We start from the raw sequence: 24,988 nt of genomic DNA on the forward strand, positions 1-24,988 counted from the left end.
TCTATTAATGTAAAGCTGCTTTTATACAATTACCTATTGTGAAAAGCGAGATCGAGGATGAGACAGGGAGAGAGAGACAAAATCCTATTAGCGTAGGGGCCATTAGCATGTTATGCAAGTGTCACACAGTATTGTTTTAATATATGCTCTGTTCCAGACAGGCTAACTATTGTGGCATTAGTAACTTACACAGACGAGTTATGTGAATGCTTTGTTCCGTACAAGCTAACTATTGCAAGTAGTATATTTTCTAGAGAAATTATTGGAATGCTTTGCTAAAAAAAAAAAGTCTTAAGACAAAGTGATTGACTATGTCTGATTCTCAGACATCAGATGGCAAATTATTCCAGAGTATAGGGGGTAAGTAAGAAAAGGATCAAACCTTTAGACATTTGATATTCTAGGGATAATTAAGTAACCAGAATTTTGCGACCGTAGTGTATGTGACAGATTGTATTCTGATAGTAAACGTCGAAGATACAAAGGTGCTAAGCCATTTAAGGCTTTCTAGGCAATTCGTTACATTTTGAAATGTGATATTTACATCTGACGTATTTGAGATATTAAGATGGAAGAAAGCTGTGCATTTACTTTGGAAAGGTTGCCTGTAACTGTCTATTGAATGTCAAGATTGATAAAGGTATTCCCTATTAAAAACTGCTAGATGAGCTGCCAGATAGAAGGCCCCATACACCCGGCCAGGCATGTGCAGAGGGTGCCCAAGCACCTGCCCCTTTACTCCTGGATGGCCAAAGTGTCCTTTTTGTCAAGGCATTTTGTAATTGGGCAGGCCTTTACAAAAGGCAACTAATCTTACAAGGCAGATATACGTGTGTATATTTTACATTATCGGTTTACTATAGAAGCCCTTTGCTGTCAAAGTTTTATTTGCATCCTTAAACAAAAGTTGCCCATAACGCATCAAATTACGATTGACTCCAAATTCCATAAAAAGCACCCATCGAGATCAAGTCTGATAATGTAGTGTTACATTACACAATCAGTCAAATTACCACAGACTAATGTACGGGGCTTATTCATAAAGTTTATTAAAACAGCACAACACATCAAATCATGATAGTAACAGCTCCGCTAGAAACCACAGCTCCCTCACTAGAGGTGGACACCACATCAACTGCTCGACCTGCAGAACAAGAGAAATGAAATATCCATTACCACACAGACCAAGGGTTCTTCTCAAAACGCTTTGAGTCCCTTCTCCCACGTCCTATAACCCAGAAACCGACAGAGCCTTGACATCTTAAATAACATGTCAAATTGATTGTGTAGACCCATTTCAGACAACACTTGATTCATGAAGAGACCACCTATATAAATGATCAGTGGCAGACACCAATTTTACAGCACTTTTAAAAACGTTTGGCTTTAAAGTAGTAAGGCTACAAACTTACTCATGTAATTAATTTTCCAGTTAAACATTTAAATATTAACGCACTTTATAATGTAATCAAGAATGAACTCCCTTGAGTGCAAGGTTATGGCATTACACTTAATGCGCAGTCTGCGCAGCAGCACTCCTCAAGTCTTGAGGAAACAAGGACGCAAAGAATTGAGAAGCACCTCACTTCACCAACTTACGTTTCCTGGCACAGCTCTGCTCACAGGAGCCAGAAGCAGGATGGCAGACTGCTGTACTGCAGTGAATGAAGATCTGACAAGAGAACATCAACTCTTAGTATCCTCAAAAGTACAGAGGGAGTAAAATTGTTAGGTGATCAAGTGATCATACGGTTTCCTGCAGAGGGGCCATTGATGCTGGATCCACAAATGTAAACATCTTAACAATAAAGCGTTTGTAGTGGGTTGGGAACGGAAGATCAGAAGAGCCAACCACAGGAACCAGAGTGGTCAGGTAACGATCATCCTGGTAAGGGCATCTAAAACAGAGACTGCAGTCAAGACTTGTTCACTAGGATAACTGGACAAACCATTCACATCCAACTTACCCATTAACTAGAAGGTCCCACTGGGGTAGACTGAGGGGACTCGGGGTTGTTGTCGCCCAACAATGTCCCAACATCAGGACAATATTGGGGTCGGTCCGCTCCATAATGTGCACCTCAACGTACACAGGCTCTCGCAGGACCTTAGTGACTGGATATTCAGCATCACTGTAGTAGGAAGTGTACGCCTCATCCCCTGAGGAACATCATGAGTTACTGTTGAATGCAGTTTTACAAAGATACTGCAGCAGCCTGTTTCAGGAGGACATTCATGAGTTACCTTCTGCACAGCCTTTGGTGACACACTGACCATTTGCCAGTCTAAGCTCCACCCTGAGAGGTCCAGGAGCAGCTACCGGTGGAGGAGGAGGAACTGTGTTGACCTCCACAACCAGAGCTTCCACAGCAGTGGCAGAATATCTACACTGGAAGAGAAGCCTACACAACAAACAGTGAGCGTCTTGTATTTGTTCATTGAGCTCTAGTCATGAGAAAACAAATACCTACTCAAAATGACTGTCTCTTGTGATGGAACCAAGAGGTCCAATCCCCACTTCATAGGATGAAGTCATTCTGTTCTCATACACCACATAGCCGTTTTCCTCCTGTCAGCAAGAAGATGAGCAAAGTCAAATCTGTTCTAGGACATCAAAACAATCAACAGCAAACTCACCATCATGCTCGTGCCACAAGCTGTGACAGGAAACTGGTATATGGCAAAGGAAGGTGTGGAACCAACAGGAGCACAAGGTGGATCACTTCCACCCAGTAGATGGATCGAATCCAGACTCAGATGAGGCAGTGTAACATCTCTAGCCACCACTAACACAAACTGACCATCTCTGATACACTGGACAGTCACTGTAATGAGAAAGAAACTAAGTCAGAGAAACTGTTGGACAGGAAATGTTTTACTAGTTTAACAAGCTTACCTGACATCCCATAATAACACTGCTGTCCATTAAAGCAGCAGTTGATAGCTTCACACTCAGCACCACTGATTCCAGGTTGTCCACATTGGATCTGATCAGAATCAGCAACACTACACATGTTAAGAGGATCTGTTTTCAGCACAGGTGGCTGCTGTTGTGGTTGTTTTTGTTGCTGCTGTGGTTGCTGCTGTTGCGGTGGTTTTGGTTGCTGCTGTTGCAGTGGTTTTTGTTGCTGCTGTTGCAGTGGTTGTTTTTGTTGCTGCTGTGGTTGCTGCTGCTGTGGTTGTTTTTGTTGCTGCTGCGGTTGCTGCTGTTGTGGTTGTTTTTGTTGCTGCTGCTGCTGCGGCTGCTTCTGTTGAAACTGAAACATCTGAGGAGACTGTTGTCCAGATTGTTGATAGACTGAAGCTTGAGAACTCTGGAGTAAATTACTCCGCTGTGGAACAGCATGGCAGAAAGCCCAAAACCCCACAAACAGCACCAAAACCTCCCTCAAAAACCAACTCTTTGCCATTGTTCCAGAACTGAATACACCACCAATGTGTTTCCCTACTCTTTATATATTCTGCACACTGCCTCTTTAATGCTGGTCCCTCCCTGTTCAATTAACAATCATGGTTCTCCTGACTAACCCTAAGTGCCTACAAGCCACTGCTAATTATTATTATTAATACATTTGCCTGCACTATCATTGGACAATAAGACAAACATAATGAGGAGAAAATCCTGGATAGCATCACAGTACAAGATTACATAGATCATGTATATTATAGTGCCATCCATATATATACTGATGGATCAAAAGATCCAGATTCTGGTACAACATCTGCAGCAGTATTTATACCTCTATTTAAAGTCAACATTTTGAAAAGAACATCAGATTTCATCTCAGTATTTACAGCAGAATTAATAGCAATTACATTAGCATTACAGTGGGTTGAAGAAGTTCAACCAATCAGATCTGTTATATGCACAGACTCTTTATCTGCAATTGAAAGTATAGCAAGTGGTATTTCTACAGCTAGACAGGATTTAATTTATGAAATACTACAAAGTCTTTTCAGAATCAGACAATTGGGAATCAGTATTTCTTTCCTTTGGATACCAGCTCATATGGGGGTGACGGGAAATGAAGAGGTGGATAGTTTAGCTAAACAGGCCATACAATTTTCAAAAGTTGATATTAAAATTGCATTAAGTAAGACCGAGATAAAAAGTATAATTGGTAAGGAGATTAGGAATAAATGGCAGAAGGAGTGGGACAGTGGAAATAAGGGTAGACATTTATACAACATTCAAAGAACAGTAGGTTTGGAAAGAAGAAGCATTGAAACAGGAAGAAGGATGTTTTAATTTCAAGAATGCTCATTGGCCATTGTTTATTAAATCAAAGTATGTTCAGAATTGGGAAACACCAGACTGGGTATTGTGGAAAATGTGGCTCGGAAAAAATGGAAACAGTTGAACATGTATTATTAAAATGTGAGGCTTATGCAAGAGAAAGATGTAAGTTATTTCAAGCTTTAAGCGAGTTGGAAATGAACGTTGTGTCTATGCAAGCATTATTAGGTGATTGCCCAAAGCAGGTTAAAGTATATGAAGGAATAATTAATTTCTTAAAAGATACTTTTTTAATTAACAGGATTTAGGTCACTACTATCATAACGTTATCCACACTCCAATCCAGTAGGTGGAGGGAATGCACCATTTAAGTTTGGTTTGCCAACTGCCATTAAACTTGAGTAGAAGAAGAAGAAGATCATTGGACAATACCAAGAGTTTCACCAAATGATCTCACAAGAATTCTCATCTCTACAGCCTGACATACAGCAATTTTAAAGGACAATTTTTTTACATTGTGCAAGAGGAATGCATTTAAACCAGCCAATGTGGTATTCAAACTAAGGCTAAAGTGCTATGCTCTGTAGATTTTATTAAATTTTTTCCAAAAAAGGCATTCATGGATAAACAAAGTGTAACGGCAGATCAGTCTTACTCTGATTATGCATAATAAGCTGATCGCCAGAGGTGTAAAAAGTACTCAAAAATGTTACTCAAGTGAAAGTACAAGTACTGAGTGTAAATTTTACTCAATTAAAAGTAAAAGTATCTAGCCAGAATCATACTTGAAAAAGTACAACATTAAAATTGTACTTGAGTTTTAAAAAAGTAAAAGTATCCGGAAGAATGAAAACTAGAGATTCTTGTTTAAGCTTTTAATCTCTAAAAAAAATGAAGTGAATAAACCACATACAAGTTTTTATCCTGCTTTACAACTGTTTTTATTTAATTGTATTTATTTATCAAACTATAAGACTACCTTATTTCAGTATGCAACATGCTACTTAAAGTTGTAAAACCTTGAATTTAACTTAAGCAGATGCTAATTTTCAAAAATCAAGCTCTGTCAAGCCTCTCAGAGGCAGATGATGCAGGAAAAGGTTTATTAGACCCAGTTCACACTGTCAGTCCAAATCCGATTTTAGTGCATATCTGATAGGAATCCAATCACATTTAGAACGTGTGAACTGCCACAAACCACATGAAATCTGTTTTTTCTATTCCGTTTCAGGCTACATCCAGTGGTGGTTTGAAATGGTTTTTCAAATCGCATTTCTGGAAATCCATTTCAGTCTGACCGCCCTGATCGCATTTGTGTAGCTTTTCAGTTATGTCATGCTGTTGCGTCACGTAAACACGTCAGACGTCAAGGCATTTTTATCTTAAAAAAAGTAAAAGTATTGATTTTGAATTATACTCAAGTAAAGTAAAAATCCCCCAAAATAATACTTAAGTACAGTAATCAAGTAAAATTGCTCAAGTACTTTACACCTCTGCTGATCTGAGACAGCATAATGACGAAATGCGTTCAGTTGATCAGTTTGTCCATTTAGGGCTACAGTAGAAACATGACGACGACTTCCATGTAAGGTAAGGATGTCCAAAGTTGGTCCTGGAGGGCCGGTGTCCTGCAGAGATTAGCTAAAACTTCCCTCGATCAACACACCTGCCTCAAAGTATCTAGTCTGCTTGGTAAGACCTTGATTAGCTGGATCAAGTGTGTTTGATTAGTGTTGGAATAAAACTCTGCAGAGACACCAGGCCTCCAGGAGCAGAATTGGACACCCCTGATAAGGGGACCGATGGTGTATGTAGATAAAAACGGCTCATTCCAAGTTAATAAAAACTAGGGCTGTCAAAATTAACACGTTAATAATGTGTTAAACACAAATTCATTTTAACGCCACTAATTTTATTAACGCGTGATTAACGCAACACGCAATTTCTGTTTGACCCTTGGTCAAGTCCACAGCTGGATAAATTGAGACGCAGCAAGTGACCCGCGCTGTCTAGATGAGTCGGAGGTTCTCATAAAAATAAGAACGTTAAGCTCTCGTTTAGCGAATCCAATGCTCTAAATGTTCATTAAACATCTAAAATGATCTTTATCATGAGATGTACCATCCCAAATCCATAATCTAAAGCAAAGATGCATCTTCATTCACTTTTTGGTTTCGTTTTCAAAGCATGCAGAAATTATAGAAAATGGACTGCAGGACTTGCTTGATGTTAAAATAATTATTAAGAGAGATAAAGTTCAGGACCTAATTGATGTTAAAAAAATTATTAAGAGTGACAAGACTCAAAAGCGATTTTCCTGACGTCAACGTCTGAAGCACATGCACACAAACGCGCAAGTGCGCGATCTCGATATATATAGACATCTACACAAAATTAATTTAAAAATATCTGTTTTGAAAATAATTCACGCATGTATGACCTATAATCTGTTAAATCTGGTGTGAATGTTTGGTTATCTGTTGAGGAAAAGTATATCTGTTGTGTTACATTATATTAAACCCTTGCATTAGTATCTTATAGCGGTCAGTCTCAATGTCAACTTAAACAATAAACGAAAAACATATATTAAACATATATTGATATTGTTTTTGCTTTGTGTAAATTTGCTCATCTCAACTCAATTTGCCAGCACAGGTCACAAATGATGCAGCAGCAAACAGAAATGGAGAAAAAATAAGGTCCTCTAAAGGGAAAATCATATATAAAACTATGGCTGATGGTTCTGTTGAAAATGCAAACAGGCTCTCGTAAACATACATTTACATATAGCCAGTGTTGTAATCCAGGGTATACGCAGGCATACCCACTTCTTTTTCAGTCGGATTTGCGTATACCCACTTCTAAACAGTGATTTAGTGCAGGGTAGAGGTCTGCACTCCCGCGGGAGTTTTTTTTTTACTTGACATCATATATGAAACTTACTTTATTTTCCAATAAACTGATGAGTTTTGCATCAAATAGATTTTTCATACTCTTGCAATAGACTATATATGACGATTCACAGACGATTCATTTTTACATCTTAAAAAATTACGATTTGTATATCCTTTTCTTTTTAGACACCGTTCGCATCAAGTTGCCAAGTTTATTTTAAATCTTGATGCGCGGCAAGCGCACTCAAATATAGACGCGTGTGAAACAAAACTTGTATTTACAGGCGAACGCTTTGAAAAGAAGAAATTCAGCGCGTCCTGCGTTTTCCATTCATTTTAGATGTTAAGTTAATGGACTTGAATGCAAAAATTCTTCCAATAAGTGGTCGGGACAATCAATTTGGGCATAAAGTGGTGGGGCTGCTGTGACTGCAGGCAGCCTATGACAGCAACTTTCAACCTGGTGGCATGACAACAACCAGCCTTATTGCCAAAAAACAGACGGGCCCACCGGGAATTCTCTTGGTCTGATTAGCCATCTGGGCCTGTTACCAAGTATTGGTAAGGAATTATATGTGCACGCACGTTTTTTTAAGACCTTTCCTGAGACAGAAAGTAAACATTCATCCATCCTGCCTGCGGGCATTTGCGGGCGGGACAAAATATCACAGATGCGGGTAGGAGCGGGACAAAAAATTACAAATCTTTGCGGGAGCGGGCGGGAGTGGGACTGAACTTTGCGGGTGCGGGCGGGAGCAGGACTGAAAATTGTGTCCCGCGCAGACCTCTAGTGCAGGGTATACGCAGGTATACGCCGTATTTACATTTACATACATTTTACATTTTGTCATCAAGTAGAGATAAAGAGAAAAGGTAAATAAGAGATAAAGAGAAAGGTAACTAAAGGAAGATATTTCCACTTCTCTTGTAGCTAATCCAATCGCATGATGTGAATAAACGCAAATATACCCTAAAACACTCACTAAAATAAGTTACTTGTGCGATAAGGAGCACCGGATTCCTTTGAAATATGATTCGCCTAAACGCCGCTAGGTCACCGTCAATCTGACAATGCCCAACGCAATTGGATTAGAGAACTGTCAATCACTACCTGGTTCACTACCTGCCATCAAAGACGAAACTAAACTTTTTTTTCAGAATTACAAACAACCTCGCAATGCTACATTCCCGTTTTTAGCTAGCAGTTTAAGCTAACGATAGTAATCAACATCAGTGTTGTTAGCCAGCAGCTCAGCTAACGATTGCCAGGCACCCTCATCTGCTCCATCTACCTCCCACACCCCAAATCAGAGAGGATGCCGACAGAGATGCAGCCTGACTGTCCCGCTACAGTTTCCAACAAATACGTCAAACAAAGTGAGCACTGTTAAATAACAGCAACTTGTAAATTATGTTAATAACTTATCGCAGAGCTCGAAATGACAATTTGTCCGGCCATCGCTGTATGTCAGAACTGCACTGATAATAATAATGTTTAAAACCATTAAATCAGTTATTTGTTATATCTTATTTAGATAAATTTTGCACTACCCAACTACGGTACTTGACATTAGGTTCCTTGACTAAAATATATAAGCATCAATTTAGAAACCCTGCGGTGGGTTAAGAGTGTCATATGTTGTAAAAATATATTTAAATACAGATTAAATACTGTTACTTTTATATTTTTATGAAAATACTGCGCCTTTTATCCAAAGTGACTTACAGTATACAGTATATTAAAGTAAAAAAAAACTAATAACTATGAAGTAATCTCTTAAAACACCAGGTTTCCCTCATCTTTTGTGTTTTAGAAGAATATAGTATTAATATATCTTTTATTAATGTATTAGGTCTACCTATTATATTTGCAAAATGTCCCCCTAAATATGTAATGTTGGCACACTCTGGCCTACACTATCTGTTGCAAATCAGCTGTTCCAAAAGATAGTTTACAAGAGAAACTACTAGACCAGACTATGTGCAAGGTGAGAGAATAGTTGTCTAATTATAATGTATAAACAGAATAAAAAAGTGTACTCACAATTCATAATTAGTTGTCTATTCCTATAGTCTGTGAGCCAGTAGGCCACGAGATGTTGCCAGGGGGGACTCAGTTTTATGACATTTTATAAAATACATTCATCTATCATGAATTCTGTGTAATTAAACCTAAAAGAAAATAAGGCTACTAACCAAAAGCACTACTTTGTATAACTTAATATGTTTTGTTTAATTAAAATGTTAAATTTTATAACAGTTTTTGTCATAAATTTTCTTCTGGGGGGCCACGAAGGAATGCACCGTAAGGGGAGCCGCACGCGGAAAAAGTTTGAGAACCTGCATACACTATTTGGATTTGTCCAAATCCATGTTGAGTAGAGCATTAAAAACTTGAAAAGTGTTACATTTAGGTAAATTTAGAAGGGATAAAAATGTGAGATAAATTTGCGATTAATCGCAAGTTAACTCATGAAATCATGTGATTATTTTGGATTAAAAAATGTAATCTATTGACAGCCCTAATAAAAACAATACAGTTCATTATAAGGTTTGTACACATACAAAGCTTTATACACCACTGATAGTATAGTCATGTATATTAAATTACATTTTTGTCAAGAGATCCTCCTTAACCCTCAGGGGTCTAAGGGGTTTTTAGGGCCCTGGGGAAGTTTTGACATGCACTGACATTTGTGCTTTTTTCAGTTGCTTGAAAACATATTAAATGGCAAAAGTCTCATAACACTTTGTTCATCACAAACTGGGCTACAATATCATATAATCAACATGTATGTACATGTTTGTATTTTTGAGAGAAAAATGTTTATGCGTGGTTTTTGAAAAAGCAAAATTTTTAAGTCACTGATATAACACCACAAAACTCATTCTAAACATGTTTTCCCAAGACTTTTCAAAACAGGATCTAGTAGTCTAGAGTTTTTTCTTCAAAATGATGTGAAAATCATATGGCCTACTCATTCACATAAAGCAACATATTGATTTACAATTTCTAAGACACTTTTGCTTGGGAAAGGCTGTATGCGTGGAGGCGGGAAAACTCCTGAATAATCATTGATTGACAGCTGAGAGACAAAAGAGTTGAATAATGAGCCACATAATAAGCCTTGTGGGGATGTTCAACAGGAATGTAACTTTCTCTGTAGTAAAACCATGATAAGGTTTACTTTTCAATATAATGTAAACACACACTATATATATTTATTTATTAATATCACAAGTATAAGTTACCTTTTAAAAACCATAGTAGCCTAATCATGGTAAAGGTACTGTTATGGCCATCGTAAAGTGAACACAGGGTTAGTGTTTGGTTGGCCAGCGAGAGGTTTACTTTTGTGCAGTAAAAAGCTCAAAAGAACAACTGCCTATCGTTGTCTGGACTCCTATTTGTGTTTTTGTAATCATTATAGTAGAAACACAACCAGGGACACGCGTGATAAACCTATCAATGTTTGTTTACAGCCGCCGCCATTACCTCACGTGTTGATCATGAAAGCAGTGAATGTGTGCACATGCGAGTGATCCTGTGTTTAATAAACTTGCTGTGCGGAGATATGCTCTTAGACGCAACTAAATAAGGATTGTACTGTTTGCAATCGCGTATTTTATAAGAATACCAAAAAGCGCGTTGAGTTTCCTGACTCGCGTATTTGTGTATGTGCGTTCCCGTCGCGTCAGCTGTTTGACGGAAGACAAAGAAAACACTCGCGTCTGGAGATACTGACACACATACGCAAGTAAATAAAGATTTAGATGTCGGACATCGTTCCCGTCACACTGACGAAGCACACACACTCGCGTCTGTCTGGAGATTTAGGCGCGAGTAAACAAGTATGTGATGTGTGCAATCGCATCTTTTATAATGATACCACAAAGCGCTTCAAATATGAGGCATTGTGTGTTTGTGTGTGCGTTTGGACGTCGATCGAGTCACACTCTCGTCTGGAGATAACTTTAGTTACAGTCACGAGTAAACAAGTAGATGTCATGTTTCTAGCACTCGGATTAAAACTCAACACAGCAGTTGGGGGGTTGATTAATGAATATGGATGATCTCTGCTCTTCTCTTCAATGGAGCGGGGCGTGGCTCATTATAGATAATGAAGCAACAGAAGAAAGACGGTACATCTCTCTCTTCTAATACAGTTAACAACGAATTACAATATTTGTTTTCGATTTCACTTACATCTTCCAAAAGCAGACATTCCAAGCATTATGTAGACATTTATCTTTTGTTTATATGACAAGTATTCGTTAAGTTACAGTTCATTTTTCTGACGTGTTTCTGAAAGGACTTCACTGAGGGAGAGAGAACAAAACGCGCATCATGTTTATTTTCTTAATTTTGCGAAAAGCACAACATGCTGTTTTTATTGGGAGTGGACAGAAAAAAACTAGACAATTTAACGTTTTAAATGATGTATAAATCATATCTGTATGTCCAAAATCAGCAGAGTTATCTAAGTCTCTTTGGGGAGTGATTGGAAAATAAAGAGTTTGCGGCGCCCGCGCCGCAGCCGACCCCAGAGTGTTAAAGTTACACAGTTGCACATTTCCATTGCACATCCAAAAACCCCTTTAAACAATTTTCTCCAACCAACCCTGACCTTGTGCATTGATCCAAGAATGAAGCATGACTTTCAACAGTGCATTGCATTGCCAAGTGTGCAGTTTTTCAGCAGTTTGGAATTGGTGCAATTTTTAAACAATTTCCACAAGTTTTAGTTTATCAACAGATTAAATATGGAAATATTTTATTTGAGTTGTTGGTATTTATGCTGCTTTTGTTACACAGATCTGGCAACACTTTCAAAGATGTCGTTCAGTTTATATTAAAGGGATAGTTCATCTTAAAATAAAATTGTGTTTATCAGCTTACCCCCCAGGCCATTCAAGATATAGGTGACTTTGTTTCTTCAATAGAACACAAATCTGAATTTCTAACTCCAACCGTTTCAGTCTGTCAGTTGTATAATGCAAGTGGATGGTAACAAAACCTGAGAGAGAAAAACCATGCACAGACAAATCCAAATTAAAACCTGCGGCTCGTGACGACACATTAATGTCCTAAACCATGAAATCATCGGTTTGTGCGAGAAACCGAACAGTATTTATATAATTTTTTTTACCTCTAATACAACACTATCTCCAAGGCAATGTGTGCGTTGACATCACAGTCTTATTCTTGTAATGTTTTATTGTAGGTTGCGAAACAACTTCATAGGTGCATGCCGCCACTTGCCTGTATCGGAGCCCCATATAGTGTATATGCACATGCCGTGCACCTGATACAGTAGGTGGCGGTATGCACCTATGAAGTTGTTTCGCAACCCTCCGTTAAACATTACAAGATTAAGGCCCTGCCCCAAATGGCACACTCCGGACTTGTGGTCCTCCTCAGAGTCCACACTTTGTTGACATCATGTAGTCCAGACTTTAGGAACCCTTGATGCGAGTCCACGTGGGTGCACCGGAGTCGTATTTTGGGACAGACTCAAGCATCACACTGGAAATAGGTAGAGAATTTCCCTGTTAGTGTGAACTCCTCCCTTTCGTCGTATGATTGGTCTGATTGCTCTTTCGCAAGGACTTCTGGGTTGGTAAAGTGCGCGAAGCCTGCTGCAGTGCGGGCGTCGCTGAAGACTGCATCAAGGGGGGCAAAAGAGGCGCTGATGAGCACACTTCAAAGCGCAAAAATGACAGATGGGACAACCTACGGACTCATAGACTAAGCGAGCATGCGCAATTTAAGGCCACGAGACCGAAAGTCGACATGAAATGCGCCGTTTAGGGCATTTGACGGTGATGTGAACGTGCATATTGCACTTCGTGTCATAGGACATTACTGTATTGTCACAAGCGGCAGGGTTTAATTTGGATTTGTCTTTTTCTCAGATTTTGTCACCATCCACTTGCCTTAAACAACTGACAGACTGAAATGGTTGTAATAAATATATAATCTACATTTGTGTTCTACTGAACAGTCACCTACATCTTGACTGCCTAGGGTAAGCTGATCCCACAAAAAAAATTAAGAAATTATCCCTTTGAACATGTAAATTAGATTGCAAAAGGTACATATAAACTCTACTTGATCTGCAATTGGAGTGACTTCTGTCAGACAAGAAATTATGCACATAAGCACAGTAAGTGGGAGTTTGGGTCAGTTTCCCTGAACCAGGAACAGGGTTTGGAAAGTCTTGCAGTTGGTTCAGGAAAAGAAAATTGCACAACTGTTTTAAGACTAATAACCCAGACAAGAGAAAGTTGAGAGAATTAAGCTTCCTCAGTATTGAGAACACAAGCTCCCCATAGAGACCAAGCAACTACTTTGGAAAGTTGCCTGTAATTGTCTAGTGTCAGTAAAGGTTAATAAAGGAGTTACCTATTATAAAGTATGCTAGATGAGCTCCTAGACAAAGAGCATATATAGTAAACCTATAAATGGCAGAGTTGTATTTGCATCCTTAAACAAGAAGTTGCCCATAATGCATCAAAGTAGATTACCATTGACCCAACTCCATAGAGAGCACCCATCGAGTTAAAGTCTGATAATGTAGTGTTAACGCTCCACAATCATTGTCAAATTACCACAGACTAATGTATAGGGGCTTATTCATAAAGTTTATTAAAACAGCACAACACATCAAGTCATGATGATAGTAACAGCTCTGCTAGAAACCACAGCTCCCTCACTAGAGGTGGACACCACATCAACTGCTCTACCTGCAGAACAAGAGAAATGAAATATCCATTACCACACAGACCAAGGGTTCTTCAACAATACGTTCTACAACCCAGTCTCCGATTGAGCCTTCCCATCTTGTAGGACCTCTCAAATATCATAAAGTATTAGTCATTAAATTATTGTAAATGTAGACCCATTTCAGAAACATGTACAGTCTTCAGTCCTCACGTCTTTGAGGATGCAAAGAATTTAGGAGCACCTCAACACTTCACCAACTTACGTTTCCTGGCACAGCTCTGCTCACAGGAGCCAGAAGCAGGATGGCAGACTGCTGTACTGCAGTGAATGAAGATCTGATGAGAGAACATCAACTCTTAGTACCCTCAAAAGTACAGAGGGAGTAAAACTGTCAGGAGATCAAGGATCATACAGTTTCCTGCAGAGGGGCCATTGATGCTGGATCCACAAATGTAAACATCTTTACAATAAAGCGTTTGTAGTGGGTTGGGAACGGAAGATCAGAAGAGCCAACCACAGGAACCAGAGTGGTCAGGTAACGATCATCCTGGTAAGGGCATCTAAAACAGAGACTGCAGTCAGGACTTGTTCACATCAGGCTAACTGGACAAACCATTCACATCCTACTTACCCATTAACTAGAAGGTCCCACTGGGGTAGACTGAGGGGACTCGGGGTTGTTGTTGCCCAACAATGTCCCAACATCAGGACAATATTGGGGTCGGTCCGCTCCATAATATGCACCTCAACGTACACAGGCTCTCGCAGGACCTTAGTGACTGGATATTCAGCATCACTGTAGTAGGAAGTGTACGCCTCATCCCCTGAGGAACATCATGTGTGTTATGGTTGAATGCAGTTTTACAAAGATACTGCAGCAGGTTGTTAATGAGGACATTTAGGAGTTACCTTCTGCACAGCCTTTGGTGACACACTGACCATTTGCCAGTCTAAGCTCCACCCTGAGAGGTCCAGGAGCAGCTACTGGTGGAGGAGGAGGAACGGTGTTGACCTCCACAACCAGAGCTTGCACAGCAGTGGCAGAATATCTACACTGGAAGAGAAGCCTACACAACAAACAGTGAGCTTCTTGTATTTGTTCATTGAGCTCTAGTCATGAGAAAACAAATACCTACTCAAAATGGCTGTCTCTTGTGATGGAGCCAAGAGGTCCAATCCCCACTTCATAGGATGAAGTCATTCTGTTCTCATACACCACATAGCCGTTTTCCTCCTGTCAGCAAGAATATGAGCAAAGTCAAATCTGTTCTAGGACATCAAAACCAATCAACAGCAAACTCACCATCATACTCGTGCCACAAGCTGTGACAGGAAACTGGTATATGGCAAAGGAAGGTGTGGAACCAACAGGAGCACAAGGTGGATCACTTCCACCCAGTAGATGGATCGAATCCAGACTCAGATGAGGCAGTGTAACATCTCTAGCCACCACTAACACAAACTGACCATCTCTGATACACTGGACAGTCACTGTAATGAGAAAGAGACTAAGTCACCAGAGAAACTGTTGGACAGGAAATGTTTTACTAGTTTAACAAGCTTACCTGACATCCCATAATAACACTGCTGTCCATTAAAGCAGCAGTTGATAGCTTCACACTCAGCACCACTGATTCCAGGTTGTCCACATTGGATCTGATCATAATCAGCAACACTACACTTGTCAAGAGGATCTGTTTTCAGCACAGGTGGCTGCTGTTGTGGTTGTTTTTGTTGCTGCTGTGGTTGCTGCTGTTGTGGTTGTTTTTGTTGCTGCTGTTGTGGTTGTTTTTGTTGCTGCTGTTGTGGTTGCTGCTTCTGTTGAAACTGAAACATCTGAGGAGACTGTTGTCCAGATTGCTGATAGACTGAAGCTTGATGACTCTGGAGTAAATTACTCCGCTGTGGAACAGCATGGCAGAAAGCCCAAAACCCCACAAACAGCACCAAAAACTCCCTCATAAACCAACTCTCTGCCATTGTTCCAGAACTGAGTACACCACCAATGTGTTTCCCTGCTCTTTATATATTCTGCACACTTCCTCTTTAACACTGGTCCCTCCCTGTTCAATTAACAATCATGGTTCTCATGACTAACCCTAAGTGCCTACAAGCTGTCCCTAATTTATTTGATCCAAATTCAAATTATTGTTTTGCTTTTCCTTGAAAGTTAATCATATTTGTCATATTATTGAAAAAAAAAAATCAAAATCTGTGCCACTAAACAATGAAGGAACGAGCTAAAAATGGTAGCACACAGTATATTTGCAATAGTGATAAGAATCAGGGATTGTTAAAGATCTCACATCACAGGGCAGAATCAGCGGTCATTGATTAGTGTGACGTGTTCACTGACTGCTTATTAACTGAGGCTATGTTTACACGTGGGCGGCTATTTTCATAAACGGACATTTCAACCTCTCCGGTTTCAAAAATAATATCGTGCACACATGACAGTTTTCAGAAAAGTGCTTATTTACACGTACCTGTGCATATTTGCCATCAAGAGACGCTCAAGCCCACGTAAGCCAATCACCGGCAGCACTGGTGGTGACGTGAACTGGTTCTTCATGTTGGAGGGAGGAGTTGTTGCAGTAGGTGATTGATGACGTCAACCTACAGCGAGAGCGAGTTGAGGAATCACACGTAGAGGTCTAATTTCGAATCGCTCTCGCGGTACTTTGACATCATCCGTTTGTCGGTTCTTGCACCGCCGCATGAAGTCAAACACGCGCAAGATTGTTGACCTCCGAGCACTCGTCTCTGCTCCTCGACATAATGGAGCAACTGTATTTGCAAATACAAACACACGAAACGAGTTTGCACGAACAGAAATGTGATCTTGGAAGCGTTCAGAGTAGCAGTCACATGTAAACATAAGTCGCACTTTTGACGTAGGTGCGAGCTCTGGCGCATACTCTGTGACGTTGCCTGCTTAAACATCCGTTTGTCTCACTTTACATGCAACCGTGCAACCGAAGATTTTCAAGATCTCCACTCTGGCCGGAGTTCTTAGAAACAATCGGTTTCAGAGGCGAGTTCTCCGTTTGCGTGTAAACGAGGGGCACAAACGAAGGTAAATCTCTCAGTTTTTAAAAATAACCATGTACGTGTAAACAGAGCCTGACTCTGCAATCAATGTGAGCCATCCACAAAGTCCTGGGAGTATCCAAAACACAGTGGTTTCATGTGCCTGTACTAACAATAGACAATACCAAGAGTTTCAACGAATAATCCCACTAGAATTCTCATCTCTACACCATGACATACAGCAATTTTTAAAAGACAATTTTTTACATTGTGCAAGAGGAATGCATTTAAACCAGCCAATGTGGTTGTTAGATCAGGTCTCCACACCACAGACAAAAAAACGATCCAGCCATGGACGCTAGATCACGTCAGAAAATAAAAATTAACTTGTTTAAAAGGCTTCTGTCAGTTAAAAGATTGATCAATCGTTGCTAGAGAAGAGTACAAGCAGAGGACATGAGACGAAGGTTAAGATGATAAAATATAACAGATTTTTATTGATGGACAGCTTCAATTGCATATGTCTCAATGTTCAAACCTTGTTCAACCCTCGTCTAACCAGCATGAATTTAGCATGCACTGTTATACCAAAACTTAATGGCAACATCCCACAAACCTTGAGCTGCCATAAACATTCTCTTTATCTATCTCTGTTTACACACAGACAGGACAGCTCATAAAACTTCACAAATGTGAGACCACTATAAGACTGAACAACAATGAAATCAATAAGACATATGAAATATAATGAATAAATGAATAAAATATAGAAATATAATAATGAATGGATAAATTACTAATAATGTAATAATAAAAATGATAATAATGAAATTGATAATGATAAAATAATATTGAATAATTGAATAAACAATTATATGGATATCTAATGATTATAAAATGATTATGATGATTATGTAAATAAATGAATAGGAATAAACTAAAAAACACAATAATAAAAACATTCTGCACGTGAGGATCTAAGAGGCTGTTTACACTTGGCATTAACATGCTTTTTTTGTCGATCGGATCACAATTGGACGACGTTAATGCCAGGTGTAAACGGTGTTCAAAACGTTTTGAATGCGTCCACTTTCGACCACTTTCAACCACATTCAGAGGTAGTTGAAAACCCTTTTGATCGGATTGATTTTGTAGTGTAAACACACATGTGGTTGAATGTGTTCGAACAGCCACACGCAACCGCCTTCTCTCCGCCCATTTATCTAATCTGAGGTACTGAACACAATCTTTTACGTCTTTTCAGACTTCTGCCGTGAACACACGGTGAAAAGCTCTATTTTTAGCCGTTCATTGATACAACTAAAGCAGCTGATCTCCGCAGTATTATTATTTAACAAGCGTGTGAAAGTTGCGCGATCTTATTTCATCAATTGCGCTGAAAATTCAGAGAAAGCTCTAACATATACATGTAGTAAACTCTGTGCAGCATGTTTACTTGCTAAACAAGCAGTGGACTCTGACATAATATTAGTTCGCGTCCATATAAACTCATATTTACTCCCGCTCGCGTTTGAATGACAGCGCCCACCGTTTTGACAGACCACCCCCTCACAGTATTCAGGACAGAAGCGGTCGAAAGTGGACAAAAGAGACGGATTGAAATACCAGGTGTAAACATAATGTGTCTCCCTCGTCCACTTGTGATCCGATCGGCGAAAACACATCTTAATACCAAGTGTAAACAGCCCCTAAGGTAGGATCCTTCATGGTATTCAAAATAAGGCTAAAGAAGTGCTATGCTCTGTAGATTTTATTAAATCTTTTTTAAAAGAGGCATTCATGGACAAACAAAGCATAAAGGCAGATCTTTTACTGAGTGGGTTTACATACACAGTCTTAGGCCTTGTCCACACGGACACAGCAGTGGTGTAGTCTACGTGATACGCAGGACTACGCCGTATACCCACTAGAAATTGTCAAGGATTTCCGTATACCCACTAAAAATAGCGCGAGGATGCGTAACAGCATGGTTTTGTGACATATTTTTAAACTATATAGATGTGAAGCACTGACCATTAGCATGCTACACTTGCTACTTTAGCGGGTTGGTTGAAATACATAATAGGCTATATACTTCCTGTCGAACTGCGCGATCCGATCGGCGTATTAATTTCTATGAAATCAAATTACTATAGTGACGCGAAAGTGACTGGGGAGCAGACTGGTGTTGCGCCACAAGCGAGTGATAGCAAAGTACCGCGAGAGAGACTCCAGTTATCACATGGAGAAATCTGCTTTGAATCGCTCTCGCGGTACTTTGACATAACCAAGAGGTCTGCTTTACGCCAAATGAAGTCGAACCTGGAGTGTAGCTGCTCACGCGACACTGAGAAGTGAACGAGTGAAGCAGTGCTGCAACATAAAATCCATAGAGTTTACAACGCACATGTGAGTAAACAACATTTAAATCATCAGTCCAGTTTATTACTTTATCAAGGCTCCAAATGCAATAAAATAAGCCCGTGATTATATCCTGATGGTTTTTAGCTGCCTTCAGTTCCTCTGCATGTTTGCTTGTGCTTCTCAGTGTTAAACTTCCCTTCTATGTATTCATTTATATATCTACGTTCAAGATGTATATGATCTTAAACTTCTGTGAGGAAATTCATCTCTGCGTTGATGTTCAGTTCTGACTTGCAAATATTAGGCTAGATGGTCTTGTAATAATAATGAAGTATAAGCCTATTTTCAGTTTTAGACAATGCTCATATTATATGCAATAATAAGCTTTTATATCAATGACTATGCAAATAAGAGTTAATTCATGGTCATCTTAAATGTGTATTAATTAAAAACATTTACACCATTAAATAACACATGGTAATGTTATCAATAGTTGTCAGATAATAGCTATTGAAAGAATTTAATATTTTTTTCACCTTCAATGCATGTGTTTGCCACGGATTGAAGATTGTAAACAGTTAATTTAATTTTAATTAACAGTTAAGTAACTTTTGTCCCTGAGTTAGATGTTGATTAACACTAAACCAGTCTAGAAATCAGTCCAGTTTCCCCAGCTGTAAACCCATTGGCTGTTAAAGTCTTTTTTTTCTTATAATAAACTAACATGTTGATAACACATTCAGTTTATGTGTTCATGAGTACACTTTCAGAATGCTCTTAGTTACATGAATATCTATACTGTATGCATCCGTGAGTGTTGTGGTGCCTATGAGGTGTCGCGCTGGGACGAGTGAGCATAAGGGTGAGAGGGGGAAAATCAGAGTATACTCACTACAAAAATCTAGACTACACCACTGGGACACAGGTATTTTTGTAACCGTGACTTTTTTTACACGGTTTGGCTGTTCGTCCACATGAAAACACAGTATTATTTCACTGAAACCCAACATTTTTGAAAACCCCTGCCAGGGTGAGGTCTTTCAGAAACACAGGTTGCGGTGTTGTCGTGTAGACAGTAAAACCAGGGTTTTTGCTTCTGATTAAGGCTTCTTATTGGCCAATGGCTTTATGATTAGGGTTATATCACCGCCTGGTGGGGTGGCATGCTCTTGAAAGCGTGTGATCACGTGTTTTTGTGTGTTCATGTAGACGGAGATTTCTTTAAAACTGAGCATGTGTGGAAGGGGATTTTTTAAACCGCAGGAAAAAAACGGTTATAAATACACCCGGGTCCGTGTGGACAAGGCCTTACTCTAATGTGTAATAAGCTGATCGCTTGTAAGGTCATGTCAACTCACTGAAATCTTTTCTTTAAAGTAAAATCCAATTGGCCAGCACAGGTAGATTTCTGTCTGTTTCCCCGATTTCATGTTAATGCTTTAAAGGTGCTGTGTAGATTTTAGTGGCATCTAATGGTGAGATTATGAATTGCAACCAACAGCTCAGTCCACGGCTCACCCCTCCATTTAGAGTCACAGAGAAGCTACAGTAGCCACCACAGGATAAACACGTCATCATCTGAGACCACATGATGATATGCTTTCAGTAGACCAGTTTGTCCATTTATGGCTACAGTAGAAACATGACGGCAACTTCCATGAAAGGGGACCAAGGTTGATAAAGGAGTTATTAGAAAGTATGCTTGATGAGCTCATAGACAAAGGGCATATATAGTAAACCAATAATGGCAGAGTTGTATTTGCATCCTTAAACAAGAAGTTGCCCATAACGCATCAAAGTAGATTACCATTGACCCAACTCCATAAAGAGCACCCATCGAGATCAAGTCTGATAATGTAGTGTTACGCTAACAATCATTGTCAAATTACCAGACTAATGTATGGGGCTTATTCATAAAGTTTATTAAAACACAACACATCAAGTCATGATGGTAACAGCTCCGCTAGAAACCACAGCTCCCTCACTAGAGGTGGACACCACATCAACTGCTCGACCTGCAGAACAAGAGAAATGAAATATCCATTACAACACAGACCAAGGGTTCTCCTCAACACATTTCCTTATTTCCTTGGTCCTACATTCTACAACCCAGTATCCAATTGAGCCTTCCCATCTTGTAGGACCTCACAAATATCCAAAGTATTAGTCATTAAGTTGTAAATGTAGACGCTCTTTCAGAAACATGTACCTCAACACGTCACAAACTTACGTTTCCTGGCACAGCTCTGCTCGCAGGAGCCAGAAGCAGGATGGCAGACTGCTGTACTGCAGTGAATGAAGATCTGATGAGAGAAAATCAACTCTTAGTACCCTCAAAAGTACAGTGGGAGTAAAACTGTTAGGTGATCAAGTGATCATACGGTTTCCTGCAGAGGGGCCATTGATGCTGGATCCACAAATGTAAACATCTTTACAATAAAGCGTTTGTAGTGGGTTGGGAACGGAAGAGCAGAAGAGCCAACCACAGGAACCAGAGTGGTCAGGTAACGATCATCCTGGTAAGGGCATCTAAAACAGAGACTGCAGTCAGGACTTGTTCACATCAGGCTAACTGGACAAACAATTCACATCCTACTTACCCATTAACTAGAAGGTCCCACTGGGGTAGACTGAGGGGACTCGGGGTTGTTGTCGCCCAACAATGTCCCAACATCAGGACAACATTTGGGTCGGTACGCTCCATAATGTGCACCTCAACGTACACAGGCTCTCGCAGGACCTTAGTGACTGGATATTCAGCATCACTGTAGTAGGAAGTGTACGCCTCATCCCCTGAGGAACATCATGTGTTACTGTTGAATGCAGTTTTACAAAGATACTGCAGCAGCCTGTTTCAGGAGGACATTCATGAGTTACCTTCTGCACAGCCTTTGGTGACACACTGACCATTTGCCAGTCTAAGCTCCACCCTGAGAGGTCCAGGAGCAGCTACTGGTGGAGGAGGAGGAACGGTGTTGACCTCCACAACCAGAGCTTCCACAGCAGTGGCAGAATATCTACACTGGAAGAGAAGCCTACACAACAAACAGTGAGCTTCTTGTATTTGTTCATTGAGCTCTAGTCATGAGAAAACAAATACCTACTCAAAATGACTGTCTCTTGTGATGGAACCAAGAGGTCCAATCCCCACTTCATAGGATGAAGTCATTCTGTTCTCATAAACCACATAGCCGTTTTCCTCCTGTCAGCATGAAGATGAGCAAAGTCAAATCCGTTCTAGGACATCAAAACCATCAACAGCAAACTCACCATCATGCTCGTGCCACAAGCTGTGACGGGAAACTGGTAGATGGCAAAGGAAGGTGTGGAACCAACAGGAGCACAAGGTGGATCATTTCCACCCAGTAGATGGATCGAATCCAGACTCAGATGAGGCAGTGTAACATCTCTAGCCACCACTAACACAAACTGACCATCTCTGATACACTGGACAGTCACTGTAATGAGAAAGAGACTAAGTCACCAGAGAAACGGTTTGACAGGAAATGTTTTACTAGTTTAACAAGCTTACCTGACATCCCATAATAACACTGCTGTCCATTAAAGCAGCAGTTGATAGCTTCACACTCAGCACCACTGATTCCAGGTTGTCCACATTGGATCTGATCATAATCAGCAACACTACACTTGTCAAGAGGATCTGTTTTCAGCACAGGTGGCTGCTGCTGTGGTTGTTTTTGTTGCTGCTGTGGTTGCTGCTGTTGTGGTTGTTTTTGCTGCTGCGGTGGTTGCTGCTGTTGTGGTTGTTTTTGCTGCTGCGGTGGTTGTTTTTGTTGCTGCTGTGCTTGTTGCTGCTGCTGCTGTGGCTGCTTCTGTTGAAACTGAAACATCTGAGGAGACTGTTGTCCAGATTGTTGATAGACTGAAGCTTGAGAACTCTGGAGTAAATTACTCCGCTGTGGAACAGCATGGCAGAAAGCCCAAAACCCCACAAACAGCACCAAAAACTGCCTCATAAACCAACTCTCTGCCATTTTTCCAGAACTGAGTACACCACCAATGTGTTTCCCTGCTCTTTATATATTCTGCACACTGCCTCTTTAACACTGGTCCCTCCCTGTTCAATTAACAATCATGGTCCTCCTGACTAACCCTAAGTGCCTACAAGCTGTCCCTAATTTATTTGATCCAATTTCAAATTGTTGTTTTGCTTTTCCTTGAAAGTTAATCATATTTGTCATATTAAAGAAAAAATTCAAAATCTGTGCCACTAAACAATGAATGAACGAGCTAAAGATGGTAGCACACAGTATATTTGCAACAGTGATAAGAATCAGGGATTGTTAAAGATCTCACATCACAGGGCAGAATCAGCGGTCATTGATTAGTGTAATCTACGGTTGCACGTAAACTGAGACAAACGGACGTTTAAGCAGGCAACGTCAGAATGTATGCGCCAAGAGCTCGCACTTACGCAAAAAGTGCGACATATGTTTACATGTGGCTGCTACTCTGAACGCTTCCAAGATCCCATTTATGTTCGTGCAAACTCGTTTCGTGTGTTTGTATTTTATATACAGCCGCTCTATTATGTCAAGGAGCAGAGACGAGTGCTTGGAGGTCTGCAACTTTACCCGTGTTCGACTTCATATTCAGCGCTGCAAGAACCGGCAGACGGATGATGTCAACGTACCACGAGAGCAAGTTGAGAAATCACACATAGAGGTCTAATTTCGAATCGCTCTCGTGGTACTTTGACGTCATCGACCACCTACTGCAACAACTCCTCCCTCGAACACGAAGAACCAGTCGGCGTCACCACCAGCACTGTCTGTGATTGGCTTACGTGGGCTTGAGTTTCTCTTGACGGCATATATGCACGGGTACGTGTAAATGAACACTTTTCTGAAATCTGACATGTGTGCACAATATTATTTTTGAAACCATAGAGGTTGAAATGTCCGTTTATGAAAATAGCCGCGCACGTGTAAGCGTAGCCTAACAATAGACAATACCAAGAGTTCACTAAATAATCTCACTAGAATTCTCATCTCTACAGTATGACTTACAGCAATTTTAAAAGACACTTTTTTACATTTTGCAAGAGGAATGCATTTAAACCAGCCAATGTGATATTCAAACTACGTCTAAAGAAGTGCTATGATCTGTAGATTTTATTGAATCTTTTTCAAAAGAGGCATTCATGGATAAACAAAGCGTAAAGGCAGATCTTTCACTGAGTGGGTTTACATGCACAGTCTTAGGCTTGTCCACACGGACAAAGGTATTTTTATAACCGTGACTTTTTTACGCAGTTCGGCCGTTCGTCCACAAGGAAACACAGTATCACTTCACTGAAACCCAACTTTTTTGAAAACCCCTGCCAGGGTAAGGTTTTCAGAAACGCTGGTTTAGTGTTGTCGTGTAGACAGCAAATCCGAGGGTTTTGCTTCTGATTAAGGCTTTTGATTGGCCAACCTGGCTTTATGATTAGGGTTATATCACCGCCTGCTGGGGTGGCATGGTCTTGACAGCGCGTGATCACGTGTTTTTGTGTGTTCATGTAGGCGGAGATTTTTTTTAAAACCGAGCATGTGTGGAGGGGATTTTTTTAAACCTCAATAGGAAAAACTGGTTATAAAAATACCCGGGTCCGTGTGGACAAGGCCTTTCTCTGATTATGCATAATAAGCTGATCGCTTGTAAGGTCACGTCAACTCACTGAAATCTTTAAAGTAAAATCCAATTGGCACAGGTAGACTTCTCATCTAATGG

General features: G+C 40.1%; 2 protein-coding genes across 3 annotated transcripts; both read right to left on the reverse strand.

The window, feature by feature from the left end:
• Positions 1-1,033: 1,033 nt before the first annotated feature.
• LOC135738502 (zona pellucida sperm-binding protein 4-like) lies at positions 1,034-3,410 on the reverse strand. Its single transcript, XM_065256593.1, has 8 exons — positions 2,897-3,410; positions 2,638-2,825; positions 2,472-2,569; positions 2,245-2,402; positions 1,968-2,160; positions 1,751-1,898; positions 1,600-1,672; positions 1,034-1,144 (listed from the first exon to the last, which is right to left on the reverse strand). Exons 1-8 carry the CDS (start codon positions 3,408-3,410, stop codon positions 1,068-1,070), a joined length of 1,449 nt encoding a protein of 482 aa, XP_065112665.1. The 3' UTR covers positions 1,034-1,067.
• Positions 3,411-13,759: 10,349 nt separating this feature from the next.
• Positions 13,760-23,285, reverse strand: LOC135738500 (zona pellucida sperm-binding protein 4-like). Of its 2 annotated transcripts, none has more exons than XM_065256591.1 (8): positions 15,424-15,860; positions 15,162-15,349; positions 14,995-15,092; positions 14,768-14,925; positions 14,490-14,682; positions 14,271-14,418; positions 14,121-14,193; positions 13,760-13,878 (listed from the first exon to the last, which is right to left on the reverse strand). In XM_065256591.1, exons 1-8 carry the CDS (start codon positions 15,836-15,838, stop codon positions 13,799-13,801), a joined length of 1,353 nt encoding a protein of 450 aa, XP_065112663.1. In that variant the 5' UTR covers positions 15,839-15,860; the 3' UTR covers positions 13,760-13,798. The 2 variants fall into 2 exon arrangements, with proteins under 2 accessions (XP_065112663.1, XP_065112662.1); XM_065256590.2 differs by lacking the exons at positions 13,760-13,878; positions 14,121-14,193; positions 14,271-14,418; ... (3 more) ...; positions 15,162-15,349; positions 15,424-15,860 and adding exons at positions 21,154-21,267; positions 21,483-21,555; positions 21,634-21,781; ... (3 more) ...; positions 22,523-22,710; positions 22,785-23,285.
• Between the last annotated feature and the right edge of the window lie 1,703 nt (positions 23,286-24,988).

This window comes from Paramisgurnus dabryanus, chromosome 12 (assembly GCF_030506205.2).
Source record: "Paramisgurnus dabryanus chromosome 12, PD_genome_1.1, whole genome shotgun sequence".
NCBI classification, from domain to species: domain Eukaryota; kingdom Metazoa; phylum Chordata; class Actinopteri; order Cypriniformes; family Cobitidae; genus Paramisgurnus; species Paramisgurnus dabryanus.